The 18,107-nt window shown below is 34.7% G+C and overlaps 1 protein-coding gene across 2 annotated transcripts in view; it reads left to right on the top strand.

Moving 5' to 3' along the window:
• Positions 1-18,107, top strand: part of fig4 (FIG4 phosphoinositide 5-phosphatase) — a 120,375-nt gene that overhangs the window by 71,209 nt on the left and 31,059 nt on the right. For both annotated transcript variants that reach the window (XM_031901894.1, XM_031901893.1), the window contains exons 15-20: positions 1,847-1,995; positions 2,168-2,334; positions 4,544-4,682; positions 10,943-11,001; positions 12,824-12,971; positions 13,059-13,142. In XM_031901894.1, the coding sequence (XP_031757754.1) occupies positions 1,847-1,995; positions 2,168-2,334; positions 4,544-4,682; positions 10,943-11,001; positions 12,824-12,971; positions 13,059-13,142 (746 nt within the window). The remainder of the gene's footprint in view (positions 1-1,846; positions 1,996-2,167; positions 2,335-4,543; positions 4,683-10,942; positions 11,002-12,823; positions 12,972-13,058; positions 13,143-18,107) is intronic.

The raw sequence follows: 18,107 nt of genomic DNA, 5'->3' as shown, positions 1-18,107 counted from the left end.
AAAATTGCAAATTAATTTTGCATTTTTTTTAAATGTCAATATAAAAAAAAAAACCCAAAATGAATACATTGTATATTAGTGCCATTTGGACATCACATTAATTTCTTTGCCATTAGCACAATTATATTAACTGCATATATTTTAAATAAATTCTGCAGTGTATCTATTTTTTTATGTTGTTTTCCGCTTTTACCTCATTTTCGCTCCTGCCACATGTGGCGGATTCTTGGCCTGTGAATAAACAGAAAAATTCCAGAAGAACAGATTTTCACTGCAAGCTCTCACAATGTTTTCGGGCAACAGCTGAGATATTTTTTCTCTGCAGCTATAATAATGGAGACTGCTCACACTGGCTAGAGTCGGAACTCTGATCACTCACCACCAGGAAGTATTGATGAGAAGATTATTTAGTGCAATGTGTTTTTTTAAATCTTTCACTGAGGGACTAAAAGGGGTTTGGAAGAATACTTTTATTCTTCCTACCACAGTGACCAGCTGTTAATGTATGGGGGGTGACGTTCTGTGCTAGGGATGCACCGAATCCACTATTTTAGAATCCAACTGAACCCCAAATCCTTTGTCAAAGATTTGGTTGAATACCGCACCAAATTGGAATTTGTTTGATGAATGGGGTCTTCATTTCTTCCCATTTTTCACCTCCTTTAAAACCTCATTCCATCTAGTTTTGGCAGTCTTCTTGACTTATGCACTGCTGATGTTGATTTGTGCTGCAGTGAACAGCCTGTCATCTATGTCACCAACTTTGTCTATACAACCACAGAGTGAGCCAAGGCTCTTTTACTTCCGAGTGTCACAAGCAAATACCTGCAGTTAGCAATGAGTGTTTAAAACTTTTGTACATCTGTCTTTGGTAATACATATTTTTCTAATGTATTCTCCACCACCTGTTTACCAATATTTTCTATTACTATACACAAATCAAAGTATTAATTTTGTTTTTATCAAAACTGGTTTCCTAAATATGCACTTCTTAATGTTCTTTTAGAATTGAAGATATATTTGCATTCAGCTATGAATATGATGCAAGTCTTAAAATGCAGTGTCACAAAATTGTTTTCTTATGTCAGGAGGATCTTTCACAAATTGACACATTTTTTAATTGTAGTCTTTACTTCTTAATAAATAATACAGAATCATTTTAATTCAGATCCATTTGATTGCATAATAGACTGCAGTTGCAAATGTAGTAGAAGTCTACAGTTTCCATTCTTGTATAAATGCAAATATGATGAGGTAGAAGTCCCTATGATTCTACAACAAGCATGTGTTCACTATATCACCAAATATCAGGCCAGATTTGTGGAGCCCTGACCTCTACCCAACTTCTGAGGGATGACAACAATGTTTCAAAATTTAGTAGAAATCCATTACATTAGATGATATTTCTAGTATAAATAAATTTGAAGCAACTGGACTTGTTTAGTAATCATTGAAGACGTTTCACTACTCATCCGAGCAGCTTCTTCAGTTCAACTGAAGAAGCTGCTCGGATGAGTAGTGAAACGTCTTCAATGATTACTAAACAAGTCCAGTTGCTTCAAATTTATTTATACTAGATATACCATGACCTGGATGAATGAAAATCTTCATAGACATTAGATGATATTATAGCAGCAAAGGTGGACTAACATCATATTAATACCTATGACATAGGAATAAGATCTTGTATATACAGGAGTCTGGATTCTATAGGTCATATAGTAATATAAATATCCTCATTTTGGTTAAAGTCAAGATAAATAAATGATAAAATAACTTGGTTATATTATGTGCTTCCCTCCATAATTACTAATGTCTACTCTTATTTATTTTTATCTCTTTTTAGACTGGTGTGCTTCGAACAAACTGTGTGGACTGCTTAGATAGAACCAATACAGCTCAGTTCATGGTTGGAAAATGTGCTTTGGCTTATCAGTTGTACTCTTTAGGACTGATAGACAAGCCCAACCTGCAGTTTGACACTGATGCAGTTAGGTAAGTATGCATTTAAGAATGTTTTTGGTAGGTTTAGTTTTTTTTTTAATGATGCTCCCCTCAAAAACATGAATTACTGGGTAAAGTTCTTTAACTTTCATATAATGCTTATATTGCACTTTAAAATAGCTTTAATATAAATAAATGTTTAATATTTTATGTTGTTTAATAGACTATTTGAAGAACTTTATGAGGATCATGGCGACACATTATCTCTTCAGTATGGGGGCTCCCAGCTTGTCCATAGAGTTAAAACCTATAGGAAGATAGCTCCATGGACGCAGCATTCTAAAGACATCATGCAAACACTTTCTAGATACTACAGTAATGCTTTTTCAGGTAAGTCGTTATTCACTGATATCTCTACTCTGTTCTGTCTGTGGCAATTCAAGGAGGGTGTAAAAAAAATTAAGATTAAGCCCATTTTTTGGACTTTAAACCCTACCTTCCACTTGCTAAATGAGCCCTTATGCCCCATCTGAGTCATAATTACAATTAGAATTACCTGAAATAAATAGTTGATTATGGTCAAACTTGAAAATATTGAGACATAGCATCAAGACCAAGGATGTACCTAATGCTTTTAATAAAAGTTTGCCTACATCTAGTAACCCATAGCAGCCAATCCAATCTTTCATTTAAAAAAGCTGACTTAACTAAATGCTACCTGCTGGTTGGTTGCTTAGGCTTACTAGACAAGAAGCAAACATAAGAGATTACAGTGCCTCATTAGATTTTTGTTTTTCAAGAATGTGTAGCTGTCATTGGTCAGTTTTACTAGGCTGTGATGTGTGGAGAAAGGTGTTGGACTACACCTCTCATGCAGCAATTTATTAGGATATGGATGCCAGTAGTTCTCAACCATTACCTCCTTACTGCTGCTGCAGTAAAAGACTTTAAAAGGGGATGTCCTCGAACTATGTCCTTTCTTTTTGGTAGGCTGAAGGATGGTTTCACTTCACTAGAAGCACAAGTCCCCTGCAAGTGTTTTGAACAGTTAAACACCATTATTCTGTAGTGGGTGATAGTTCACAGCAGCAAGGTGCACTCTTAGGTAATGAAGTGTAAGCATACTTAATTACAGCACTGAAATAGTTTTACCAGTAGGTAACAATCATCACTGCTCAGTATAAATTACAGAGCAAAAATAAGAACAGACAGTACACTAGTAAATCCTACCTGTTGGTTGCTATGGGCAAACTTTGCACAAGTGTAAACTCTACAGGACAGGAACTTCCATCCTTGACATGTTGAACTGGTTATTTTTGTAATGATAAATGTGTCTATTTCTCAGTTCCATTCCCCTGTCTGGAATATTAAATTATTATAAAATGTATTCTACTGCTTATTAAAATAGCACTAAAATATACTTGCCTTAGCCAAGTAATGTGTTAAAAAAGTTTTTATTATAATATTCATATGTTTAAAACCTTTAACGGAGAGTTAAAGTTTTTATAAAGAATTTGGCTAGAAATCTTCTGCACTAACCCAACAGCCATCATAGCATGAAGTAAAGTGCGTTGAAGATCTGTACCTTCAATATTTCCTCAGTATCTCCCCATCTTCTTTTGTTCTGATTTACTGCACATACTGTAAGATTAGCTAAGTAATGGACTAACTTACAATAAAAAGTACACATACGATATAAAATTAATGGTATAAGTCTGATTAGTAGTTAATTCAGATGCAGCGTGAAGCTTAGATTTTTAACAGCAGCACATAGATTTTAGCTACAGTATATATTTATTGAGGCTTTTGTTCTCCTTTTAAAAGGGTCCTCCAGCTTAAAACTACCATATGTTTAAAACAAATGTAATTCTAAGTAATTTTCTAATATACTTTATTGCATAGTTTTAATGGTTATTTTTAATTGCTGTTAAAAGCAACAGTAATTTGGAAATGTAATTGCTCTTAAAACAGTATCTGTATTGCTGTTACATTCTTGACACTCCTGACACCTAAAACAGTGTTTCAAGCCAGCTGATAATAAGACCTGAAAGAGACCTGACTCCTGTTGTAACATTTTAGGAGTCAGACCCAGAGAACACAAAGGGATAAAGAAACAGTGCTTTTGACTGCAATTGCTTTTACAAAGTGTCCAGTCTCTATCAGGCAGGATTGAATTTAATTTATGATTAAACTGATGTCCGGAAACCCGTTATCCAGAAAGTTCCGAATTACGGAAAGGCCATCTCCCATAGACTCCATTATAAGCAAATAATTGATTTGAAAAAAATGATTTCCTTTTTTTCTCTGTAATAATAAAACAGTTCCTTGTACTTGATCCCAACTAGGATATAATGAATCCCTATTGGAGGCAAAACAAGCCTATTGTGTTTATTTAATATTTGAATGATTTTTAGCAGACTTAGGTTATGGAGATCCAAATTACGGAAAGATCCCTTATCCGGAAAACCCCAGGTCCCAAGCATTCTGGATAACAGGTCCCATACCTGTACAAAAATATATAGTTAAAACACCAAAATACACATTTACATATTTTTATAAAATATATTTTTGAAAAAAAATGATTTTGTTTTTGCCTCAGATGCCGACAGACAAGACGCTATCAATCTATTCCTGGGTGTTTTCCGGCCAGCAGAAGGTAAACCTCATCTTTGGGAGCTGCCCACAGATTTTTACTTGCATCACAAGAACACCATGGGGCTTGATCATGCAAAAAGAAGGTACACTTTGTTCTGTTTCTACCTGTTTTAAATAGATCTAAATAGATCATTTTTCCTTTTACCACTAGAATGAATACTGTGACGTATTGTGGCATATTAATATCAATTTCTGTGGAAACATGAGACCAACTTTTTGGCTTGAATAAAAAGTGTTTGGTAAAAGGCAAACACTGCATTTTCGCATTGAACCTTGTCCCATCTATAAAACATGGTGGTGGCAGTATTATACTGTGGACCTGCTTTTCTGCCACTAGACAAGGATGTTTTTCCATCATGGTATTGGCAAATGCTGCAATAATATGTCAGGGTATCCATAACCTGAAGCTAAAGAGAAAGTGTAGCAACAGATAATTACTTTAAACACACAATATAAGCTACCAAAGAATAGTTAAAGCAGAAAAAAATTATGTTTTGGAATGACCTTAATCCTATAGAATCCTGTAGAAGTTTTGTGAAAGAAACTGAAGTGGGAATCATTCCTCCAAATCATGTGCATGGCTGATAAACCAGAAACATTTAGTTGTGTGTATTGCAGCCCAAGGCACACCAGTTACTGAAAATAAAGGCTCAAATACCTTTGCCACTTCAAATATGTAACTTTGGATCATGCTCCTCCGAAAATAAATGAATAAGTATAATGTTTGACTTTTTTTAACTGGTTTTGGGACTTGTTTGAAAAACAGATTACATTATATGCCTTATTTATTCATAAATATTGAACATTCATAGGGTTTACACAATTTTAAGCACCACTTTGTTTAATATACAGGAATAGGATCTTATATCTGTAATGTTTGTGACCTGGAGTTTTCTGGATAAGGGATTGTTCCATAATATGGATCACCATACCTCTGCTTTATTTTTCCACCAATATGGATTAATGCCACTAAGTTACCATCAAATACAAGCGCTGTTTTATTATTGTAGAGAAAAAGGAAATCATTTTTAAAAATGCATGTCCATTCCTGCAATGTACTATGTTAAACAACAGTGTTCAGCCTGAATTGCCATTTCATTCAAAATAATAGCAGTATTTGCATTACTTGTGTATACATTACCTACTTTTCTATTTTTTAACATAATAGAATCATTCCTCTTATTTTCAATAAAATCATATAGCATGTTTTATACTCTGTGTGTGTGTATATATATATATATATATATATCTATATATATATATATATATATATGTATATATATATATATATATATGTATATATATGTATGCATGGGACCTGTTATCCAGAATGCTCAGGACCTGGAGTTTTTCAGATAAGGGATCTTTCCATAATTTGTATCTCCATAACTTAAATCTGGTAAACATCATTTAAATATTGAATAAACCCAATAGGCTTGTTTTACCTCCAATAAGGACTAATTATATCTTAGTTGGGTTATAATTAGTTATAATTATTTGCTTATAATGGAGTCTATGGGCAATATATATATATATATATATATATATATAAATCTTCCAACCGAGTCGCACTCCAAATTCGTTAAAAAGAATCTTTTATTTGCACATATTTAAAAAGTTCCATATGGAATCATCCAACAGGGTAAATATGAATAGTAGTCAGACATACCACTTAAGCGCAACGTTTCGGGAAACTTTGTACCCCCTTTCTCAAGCGCAACAGCATGGCCATCTTACATATTTCAAAGCACATCAACTTGCCGTTCCATACTTAAGGAGAAGACGGAAGTGACGTAACGAGTCACCATGGAGACCAAACACATCAAAGCGTTCAGCCTACATGGAAGTCGATACACCAGTCCATCAGAAATGCTTATACATTAGCAAAATTAGTATAGAGTTTTTCTTAGTGACATATATATCATAAGGGAAAAGGCTTGGCAGTGTATATATATATATAGCAACCTCCATATTAGAAAAAGCTTGGAAAATAGCAAAACATCGTGCATAATTAACTAGGAAAAAAAGTCAAGTCAAAATTACAAAAACAGATGTAAATCAAAATCCCTATTTAACCCCTTAGGGGCAAGTGTATTCAGTCGATGTATCCATTCAACCTCGGTTCTTTTTAGAATAGAAACACGATCACCACCTCGTCTAGGAGGAGGGATATATTGTATAACACGAAATCTTAGATCTTCTGATGTATGTCCCATCTCAAGACAATGTCGAGAGATGGGCAAAGTAGTGTTACCTGTATTAACAGTTGATCTATGTTGGGAAAACCTATCCCGAACCTTTTGGGTGGTTTCACCAACATAGATCAAATCACATGGACACACTAACATGTACACTACAAAGTTAGTGTCACAAGTGTTGTGGTTACGGATTTTATAAACTTTCCCCGTAACAGGGTTCGTAAAATTGGTACCTACCAATACAAAATGACATTGAGCACAGCCTTTACATTTATACATGCCTTCTTTTGGCGGACCAAGAAAGGTGAACCTTTTTGGAGCAGGAGGGACCTCGGCACGTACCAACTTACTGCCTATAGTACCCCCCCGACGAAAGGACATCATAGGTGGTTGTTGAAATGTTGAAATAGAAGGGTATGACTCTCTCAATAGGTGCCAATGTTTATTCAAAACTGTCTGTATCTGATGGCTATGTGCATGATACTGTGAGACAAAAGTCACACGTTGTCCCACCCGATTCTTTTTCATTTTGCTTGGGCCACTATAGTTTGACACTTAAAACAAACCTTCTTGTAATACTTTTTTAGGGTAACCCCGGTCACCTAATTTCTTTTCCATTTTGTTTAGATCATCGTTCACAGTATCCTCATCATTGGCTATTCTCCACACCCGAGTAAATTGGCTAATAGGAACAGATTTTTTAACTGATGAGGGATGAAAACTATCATATCTAAGTAGTTGATTACGGTCAGTAGGTTTCGTTTATATACGTGTGTGGGAACGGTCAATAATTTTAGTAATTTCAACATCCAAAAATACAATTTTGTGGGTATCCGCTGTCATAGTGACTTTTATATCCTGATGGACCATGTTTATCTCATCACGGAAGACGGACAAGGACTCCAGGTCACCCCGCCACAATAGGAACACGTCATCGATGTACCTCCACCATGCCCAACAGTGCCTGGTAAAGAGTACATTCGAATACACATGCTCCTCCTCAAACCAACTCATAAATGAGTTGGCATAGGCTGGGGCGACCTTGGAGCCCATGGCCGTCCCCCGTATCTGTAGATAAAACTTGTCCTGAAATTTAAAGAAATTTTTATGTAGAATGAAGCTCTAGATCAACTGTTAATACAGGTAACACTACTTTGCCCGTCTCTCGACATTGTCTTGAGATGGGACATACATCAGAAGATCTAAGATTTCGTGTTATACAATATATCCCTCCTCCTAGACGAGGTGGTGATCCTGTTTCTATTCTAAAAAGAACCGAGGTTGAATGGATACATCGACTGAATACACTTGCCCCTAAGGGGTTAAATAGGGATTTTGATTTACATCTGTTTTTGTAATTTTGACTTGACTTTTTTGCCTAGTTAATTATGCACGATGTTTTGCTATTTTCCAAGCTTTTTCTAATATGGAGGTTGCTATATATATATATATATATATATATATATATATATACACTGCCTTTCCCTTATGATATATATGTCACTAAGAAAAACTCTATACTAATTTTGCTAATGTATAAGCATTTCTGATGGACTGGTGTATCGACTTCCATGTAGGCTGAACGCTTTGATGTGTTTGGTCTCCATGGTGACTCGTTACGTCACTTCCGTCTTCTCCTTAAGTATGGAACGGCAAGTTGATGTGCTTTGAAATATGTAAGATGGCCACGCTGTTGCGCTTGAGAAAGGGGGTACAAAGTTTCCCGAAACGTTGCGCTTAAGTGGTATGTCTGACTACTATTCATATTTACCCTGTTGGATGATTCCATATGGAACTTTTTAAATATGTGCAAATAAAAGATTCTTTTTAACGAATTTGGAGTGCGACTCGGTTGGAAGATTTGTGTATACACGGAAGGACTCGCTGTGAATGGAGTTTAATACGCACCCATACTTTTGTACTTAAACTGAGTGCACCGCAAGTTGGATTGTTTATATATATATTTATATATATATATGTATATATATATAGTATAATATTGTATACATGTTTGATGTGGACATACATGCATAAGCAGTGGCCAGTCTGTCAAAACATTAGGGTTTCTACTATCACTATTCTTTTGCCATCAGACCTTCACAAATCTAATATAATCTGCTCTAAGCTATTACAGTTTATTTAGAAGGCTGTAAAGGTTAGTTTCAATGATAACTGCAGCTTTTGAGCAATGCCATTTTGTGAGGCTTTTAGTAGAAACCTTTCTATCTTGTAAGAGAATTTAAAGGACAACTAAAGGTAAAAAAAAATTATAGCTCCAATTATTGGCAGTTAGATGTACATATACTTACAGTTAATGATTCATTCTAGTGTTCAGTGGTTTCTGCATAGTGCTCCTTCGTTTTCTAAAAAGGTTTCAATGTGCAATGCACAGTAAGCTTCTCTTTCTTTCTTCTTCAATGAAACTTTTATGGGCTTATAAATCAATTTTTGAGTTTGTGAATTTGAGAGTTTTTTCCTAATTCGAATAAACTCACATTTTTAAAAACATTTGAATGCTTGCTTATTTATTAATATGGAAAACTGGAGAACTCAAAATAGTTAGAATTAGCAAGTTAACAAACTCATAAAACTCGAAAATCTTAAATTGACTTTGCCAAGAGCAACTCCTACTTGACTTTTACATAAACGCCCAAGCTTTTAGAATGCCGAAGTTTTACATTCAAATTGTTTGATATTTTTGACCCATAATTCATATTTTGCGAGTTTTAGGGAAAAAAAAAAAATCCTTGGGGCAGATTCATGAAAGTACAAGTTTGAATCCCAAAATGGGTAAAATTTGGATACAATAATTTCTGATGATCGGAAATGTCACGAAAATGCTTATGAAAAAAATCGTAATAGTCTCGATAATATCGTATTGGCGATCCGAAAGTCACAAAATTTTCGTATTCGAACGATCGTAAACGGCGGGAAAAATTTTTTGACTTTGAACCTTCAGTGCATGATTTTGGAAGCCTCCCATAGGACGCAAAGGACTCAGCTCCAACCTGGCCCAAGGAAAGTCACGATACCGAAGAATGAATCCGAAACTTTCCCACTCGTTCGACAAATACGATTTTGTTGCGTAAGTTTTGACGCAAAGTACGAAAAAGTTGCGCAAGTTAACAAAAAAAACACAAAATACGCACAGTTCTATAAATTAAAAAAATACGATTTTTGTTTTTTTGTATTCGGACTCAATCGTACTTTGATAAATGTGCCCCTTAGTATCTCTTTAAGAGTCATAGGGGCTGATTTACTAACCCACGAATCCGACCCGAATTGGAAAAGTTCCGACTTGAAAACGAACATTTTGTGACTTTTTCGTATGTTTTGCGATTTTTTCGGATTCTGTACGAATTTTTTCGTTTCAATACGATTTTTGCGTAAAAACGCGAGTTTTTCGTATCCATTACGAAAGTTGCGTAAAAAGTTGCGCATTTTTCGTAGCGTTAAAACTTACGCGAAAAGTTGCGCATTTTTCGTAGCGTTCATGTTATTCAGAATATTTATATGAAAACACTTGCTTTCCCAGGCTGGAGAAATGTGTTCTCAGAAAATGTAGATGAATTAAAAGATTCTGAATATATTTTGATGTTTGCTTCTTTTGGTTGCTGTTCGTGATTATATCCTGCTTTGATGGCAATGATATAACTCTCATGTTTGGTGAAAGGAGGGTTTAAGGTAGAAACTATTGAAATGTGCAGTTTCCAAGACAGCATGACGGTTCTAAGAAATGGCACCTGTTAAATAGAATTATCTGAATTTTAAATTACATTTATTCAAATCTTCATCGCCAAGATGCATTTTTCTAAACAAATACGAAATGTTGTACCCCATCCAGCTTTTTTGTTCAATTGCCTCACCATGTCCTTTAATGTTTTTCCACCTATGTTTAGTATCTCTTAATTCCTATTAGTTTTAAACACTTGACTAGAGTGTAATTTTTTTTTTCTACTCAAAGTTCTGAATTGCAAGTTATCTTGCATCTGAAGGTCACAGTGCAATCATTTCTAGCCAATGCATCTTTACAACTGAAGGTCTTTAATGAAACATTTGGTATGTAGAAAAATGAAAAAACTTATTAAGGGTTTAATTGGTTTTGCAAGGCACTTAATATCAAAATATTTTTTTTTATTTCTTAGTTATACATTTTGGTGGACTCCAAAGGTCTTAGAGAACCTGCCTTTACCTCTTGACGAAGGTGAGTAAATAATTTCTATTAGAAACACAGGCATTTCTTTTGGCTGTGGCTGTTGCTTAATTTTTTTTAGCTGTAGAGTAGCAGCCTTGTCCAGTGCTACTGTGTTTAAGGAAATGTGGCATTATAAATACCATTGGTGGTTTTGCCCAGATACTTCAAATGGCCTTTCTCTTGTTTTTCCTGAACTAGGCAACTTCCGAACATTTTTCTGTTTATCTTCTGAACGTTCTCCTTTTCTGTACATTTGAAAAAACTGACCAGCAGGTGACTTTGTTACATAATTCATTGGTAGTAGTTTATAAACAGCTTAAAGAACAGTGACATAAAAAAAACACGTTTTCTAAAGTAATTAAAATATGACCCACTGTTGTACCACACAACAGCTTACTTATAAAAACTATAGTAGTGTTTTTAAAGCACACACACCAGTTTTACTAGTGCTGGACTACAGTACATTACAGTACATTTTTAATTATTTTAAAACTCTTTATTTTTTTTTAGGTTCATTTTTTTTCTATTTTTTTCAACTTTTTATTAGTTTTTACAATACATGTAAACCATAATAATTGCATTGCTTACTTTATCAATATCTCCAGAGAGAAAAGAAAAACACTATAAACTGGTAGCTCCCAAAAAAAAACCCAGACACATCAAACATAACTATAAATTATCAAGACCAGAAATGTTCTTCCATATTTTTTGAGCTTCCTGTACAAATCTTCTTTCTGAAATATTTCTTGGAATTGCCATTTCATACTCTATATTACTTTTAAAACTTTTCTCATAAGCTGGGAAATATTTGGAACCTCCTGTTTTTTCCAATGCCTGGCAATTAAAAGTCTGACTGTATTTGATAATTGAAAAATTACTATTTCCAGAGCTTTGTTAGGAATTTTGTTTTAAATGTTTAATAACACCAGTTCTGGACAGAAAACAAAATCTTGTGAAATATAATTCGATAGAGAAAATGCTGAAGTCCAGAAGGGTTGGATGATAGAACAGGACCACCATATGTGTAACATATCTCCCATTTCTTTGTTATATCTCCAACAAGTATTAACAGTTTCTAGATAAATCTGTGACAATTTGAAGGGGGTTAGGTACAAATTGTATAACATTTTGTAAAAATTCTCCTGGTGTGTTATTGTGTTATGTATATGTGTTTGTATAGGTCTGTGTCCTGGTTATTGCTTGGTGCCAATCTTTCATAGAAAATTTAGACATTTTTCACATTTTCTCTTTTAAAGATTATAGATCCTTGCCATACCTTTTTTAATTTTTTTTTTTTTTTTTTATAAATGATTACATTTCCTTCGAGGGCAATGGCACACCAGAATATTTCTTATTTATTGTAGTTTTCAAGTCAAGAAGTAACATTCAGGTTAACATAATATTTAAATCTGTTAATCATTTAATCTTTTGTTTTACTATTCGATTTTCATGTGGTCCGTTCAGTCAGCCTTTTATATCTAGGTTTGAAAAGATTCTGTATTTGCTTTTGGAGAAGATTCCATAGTTGAGGGTCAAATTTGAAATCCTAAAATTTGGTATTTTCTTTGACCTGTGTTTCTCAGGGGACCCATATTTGGTGAATCCATGAAAACTTGGTGCATAACCAAGTATTTACACCTCATTTTAATATCTCTTTTGTATAGTTGAAACTACCCTAAACAGCATGGGTATGCATTTCTAGGTCCTGACACATAGGTGAAGAATTCCTGCCCTATAACATAGGAATTTCATGTGACAGCCCTACAGACATATATAAATATCACTGCCTGATTATGCTCTCTGATTTAACTCTCTGATTCTTCCTCTTCAGTTCATAGTTCTGAAAACCTAAAGAAGATGACTATTAAAAAATGTAATAGGAGCAACGACGAGACAAATATCTATAATGAGTTTTTCCGTCCTTATGAATTGAGTAATTTTGATGACACATTTTGCCTGGCCATGACAAACTCTGCAAGGTATAAATTAATCTTGTATTTTGCAAGAGAATGTAATTTGTGACTTGTTGTGTTGTCCTACATCAGTGTTATGTTTGTTTCTTTCAGAGACTTTATGCCTAAGAGCGTTGCCATTGATCCAAGTCCATTTACTGTTCGTAAGCCAGATGAAACAGGGAAGTCTGTTTCAGGGTAAGAGTAACAGAAGTCCACTGCTTCGTGTGTGTGTGTTTGTTCTTAATTAACATAAGACATTTTGTTTGGCTGTTAGTTTAGGAATTATGTACATGACTTCCAACAAAGGCACTTATTTAATAGTAACTGAGATATGGTGTGAAGATAACATTTTCTGTTTGTTACAGTAACTACACAATAATACAGTTTATCCCATTAATTATGTGAATAATTTAGTCGAAATATTAATTCTGACCAATTTTTTTTTAGATTTTTTTAGATGTTATTGGCTCATATATGGCCAGCTTAACTCACACCTCTCTTCCCTAGATAATTCCTGTCTGCTTTTCTTACTTGTAATATAGGTAGTCTCTCAAAGCTCAGAGAGAATACAAGATAAAAATAATAACCTTGGAAAAATGATAGCTCATATCAGTGCAATATTTTCTTAAAATATTTTTGTCAAGAACATGTAACATTTGCTATTTACTAATGGAAATATATGTATGAAATGTAAGATATCATAGCTGGGTTTATTTGGGAGCAAGGTGAGTGTGCTTGTGTTACCGGCATCCTGTGTTAGTACAGGTATTGGACCCCTTATCCGGCATCCCAATATCCGGCACGCTCCAAAAACCGGCACTCTGGGGGGCCCGCTCCAAAATCCGGCATCTGGTCTCTCAAAAAAAAAGATCCGGCAATCCGCTCCAAAATCCGGACATTTAATCCTTTAATGAGTTAAGCCATCGCATGTTCAGTAACCTTTTAACATCCGAACAAGCAGAGAACTTTTACCGATGTTAAACTCCCCCAGTTTCTTGTGGTATGCGCTGACTTCCGGTTCCCCTCTGCCACAAGAAGCTGTCTTCCTAGCTGTGCCTCGGAGCTGCAGGTCAAGGGTTACAGCCTCCTGCTCGCTCGCCTGTAAGATGCTTTTAATTTACTGTTTGTTGACTGACTGGTCTCTGCTTCTCCCCCCTGATAATTTAAGTGTGTGAGCCAGCCTTACACAACATAGCTGAGTACCGGTACCTTTTCAATCAAGCTAAGGGCTTGCAGGGATGGAGGCATGTAGGTGCAAATGACCCTGGTTATGCACTGAAAACTGAAACACCCCCACTTACAATGTTTAATTGTTGCCTCACATTGATCCCAACTCCTCAGCCTGACAAATATATTTTTCCCTGTTGTTAAACATACCCAATTATATTGGTGCAGAAATGGCAGCAGTACCATCCATGACTGTGAATTATTCTTATGTCAAAATGTTTTGTTTCTCAATGTGTTTTTGGTGGCACTGAAAAATTTAGGATATTCTGAAACTACTCTGCAAGCACTATGCCCAAACCCCTAGCCATTTGCAATAGGAGTGTTACAGAAGGGGCTATACATTATACAAATAAAAGCTGTTGTTGTCAAAATACTGTTTTTTTGTTTGTTTGTTTTTTTAAACAAACTGGTAAAAGTGCTCCGAATTACGGAAAAACCCCTTATCCGGAATAGACCAGGTCCCGTGCATTCCGGATAAGGGATCCTATACCTGTATTGGGTACAGTATGGGTATCGGTCACAGTTGTTATGCATAGTGTTCAGTATGCATACCATAACTGCGAAATGTCCTTATTCTGAGTAAAATGAAATCAGACTAAAGTACTGATTGTTTGTCTAAACATTCTGAGAAGTTGGAGTTCATCAACAGTTGAAAGGATTCAGTTTGCAAATCCTTGATTTTGTTCTCTCATTAGAACCTGATGACAGTGAAAGTTAAAATATGATGAATGATTATTATTACAGCATCATAAATAGGGAATATATGAGTAGACTTTAATACTCTTGCAGTTTTTGTATCAGAGAGACTAGTTTCTATACAGTTTGTATACTTTCTTTACAATAATTTCACTTAAAATTGAATCTGTATGTGAGTTTGAGTGGGCATGGACATGTTTTTAAAGGGGTAATTTACCTTTAAGTTTTCTTAGCAACTTTTAAATTGGTCTTCATTTTAGTGTTTGAAATATCTGCTTTCCTCTTCCAACTTTTACCAACTTTCAGATGGTGGTCACTGACCCTGTTAGCCAAAAATCTATTCCTAGATTTATTGTTATTGTTAGATTTTATTACTTACTTTCTATTCAGACACTCTCCTATTCATGTTCCAGGTTTTCATCTAAACCACTGCCTGGTTGTTAGGGTAATCTGGACTACCTAAAATTCCAGACTGGAGATCTTCAGAACAAAAAGCTTAATAATTAAAAAAAACATATATCGTAGAGGACAGTTAATATCAATGTGAGTGATAATAGTAAATTCCTCTGAAACTCTGTATTTTTAACTGATACCAGAAATATTTTTGTTTCCATCAGAAAAAAATGTATGCTTATGTCTTGTACATAATAGTCTGAACATTTAAACATGAACATGATTTAAAATAGTTTTAATATAAATTGCTCAAAACTATATTGCCATTTAGTAAAATAGAATAGCATTGCTTTAATGAAGCAAATTACTCTTGTTGGAATGGTCATTAGCACAGTTTTAAATATAACTCTCAATTTGCAAGTCAAACAATGTAAACAAGTGGCATATCAGGACTGTTTAAAAACAGATACAGATACAGACAGATAGTCCTTTTTGTCCTCATGTGTACCTACAAACTTTCAAAGATTTTATTTCTTGAAATACCGAGCTTGAAGAAGGGCAGCTATCTTTGATGCTTTTTTACTAGGTCAGTGTGTTCTTACAGTAATGGTAAAATTATGGTACCATTAATACAGCTGGCTCAGTAAAGTACTGCTAACAACCATACCCTTTTTTCAAACTGTTCCTTGACTAGTTTATTTTCATAAAGTACCACTATATATAGATTTTGCTCCAAAAATATATATATAGGGGCATATGCATGCTGGCATAAAACCTTGGTGTCTCTTTGTAAAAGCTATGAAAAGTTGTTCCTGCTATGGAGCTTACCATTTACTAACACAGGCAAGGGATGGGGAAAGTAAGTAAGCAAATGATAATGTTTTTTTACTTAATATCTTAAAGAGGCATTGCATTTAGGCAACTGATGGCAGCACAGAGCATGTGCTGCAGATTGGCAGAAAATATGACAAGCAGCTACTAGGGCCATCTTTGGAGACACAGATCTTCACTGCTAACGGGCTGTGGCCATCTTGGTCTAATACAGAAGCCTAAAACATTATTTGTAGCAGCAGTTCTAGCCTACTTCTTTGTTAAGATTTAGTTTTCCTTTGAGCCTGGAAGTTTGTGGTCTAAAGTAATGTGCTCAATAGAAAAAAAATTAACTTTCTCAAAAACAAACACCAATAATATAGTTTTTTTTAAATTAAAGCAAACATGTTTTTAGACCAGAGCTATTAGTATCAAGGGCCCCACAAGGAGATTAGTTACCTGTAATAAATCTTCTCCACAGACAGCTAATGTCAAATGCTTTCACATTACGCATATCACTTCGTTTTGTCGAAGTTGCCTAGTGAGGAAGCAGGTGACGTAGCAATGCATATGTTGCCACAATGTGTATGTTGCGATTTATTCTAATTCTGGTGGGATAGCATTTGTGGGAGATAAGTTGCCCATGGTAGAGCAGATTTGTGGTGGGCAACTAATCTCCTTGTCTCTCATTGCCCTAAGGCTACACAAACTAAGGTTAGGTTTTATAGTAATTCAGACAGTTGTTTCTTGGCTACATTGCTTTTGAGATTAAAAAAAAAACGTAGACCACAGTTTGTAATTATATTTCCTCAAGAGTTGGATTTATTCTTCTTGTTGATCACATCCTAGGTTTACTGATCCCACACCAATGGCTGAAATGAACTCTCATCTTTGTTCTTCTGTGATGCTTTCATAGTTCCTTGCTGTGTGATCTGTGCTTTGAAACAGAGACTCAAACTGAATGCAAGAGACTTGAAAATTGCTTTTAAGTGGTATTGTTGTCATTAAACTCTTATACCTCTTGACATTATTTATACAAGGTTGAAATGCAGAAATAAATCTTTTAAAAGTGCAATAGTAAGTTTGAAGCACCAGTTGTCCTTAATAAAAATGAAGAAACAGATTTTTCAAAATTCTGTTACATTTCTTGACCCTTTCAACTTTTTCTTTTCATAAAATGTTTTGTTTTTGTCTATTGGCGTTATTGGCAACAATTATTGATTTCTGCCTTTCAGAATTGAATTATATTAGGTACCTAGCTATAGCACATATGGTTACCACATTGATTTTTCCTCTCCATGATAGTGCAGCATTGATTGCCTTCATACACAGATTAGTTCCTGCAAGAATAGTTAGCATCTTTGGTTAGGGGTAAGTTATTAATCACTTTAATTTGTACATTATTGAGTGTTACAAGCATGTTTTATATAGCACTCACAATTAGATATTCTCAAAATCTTGCTTTATAAACATCTATTTTGTTGTTATGTTTTAACTATGTTAATGAACTAGCACTTATCGGTACAATTTGGAACATTATATGGCAATATCCACTTTAAATCACTTTGAATAGATGCTGAGCTATTTTACTATGTCGCCATGGGCAAGTGACCCTGCCAACTGGATTTATCATCTAACCTTAATCAGTTTGATGATCACTGTGAAAATCTTATGTAAGTCTTATGGCAGTCTTACATAAGTTATAACTATTTTTAAAATTGACAGGTCATAACGGTTTTTACACTGGAGAAAATTTTCGACTGAAATGTTTGACTATTAATGCTGGCAAAAAAAAATGGAAGAAAATGTTCTCTTTTATCATTTTGCATTATCATGAATGTATGTATGAATTAGTGGTTGCTTCCTCTATCTTGGAAGTCTCTGACAAACTTCATCTTTCTCCTTGTTGGAAGCTTAGTGATGACAAATGAGTGTTTTTGCACTTTGACATGAATCATATTGGCATATTTTCTGACGTGAGAGTGATGTGTGCACCCAATTCTTATTGCACAAATGTGCTGTGGCAACCCTGGA

The sequence above is a fragment of the Xenopus tropicalis genome, chromosome 5 (genome assembly GCF_000004195.4).
Source record: "Xenopus tropicalis strain Nigerian chromosome 5, UCB_Xtro_10.0, whole genome shotgun sequence".
Taxonomy (NCBI): Eukaryota; Metazoa; Chordata; class Amphibia; order Anura; family Pipidae; genus Xenopus; species Xenopus tropicalis.
This window is presented reverse-complemented; position numbering and strand designations above follow the sequence as displayed.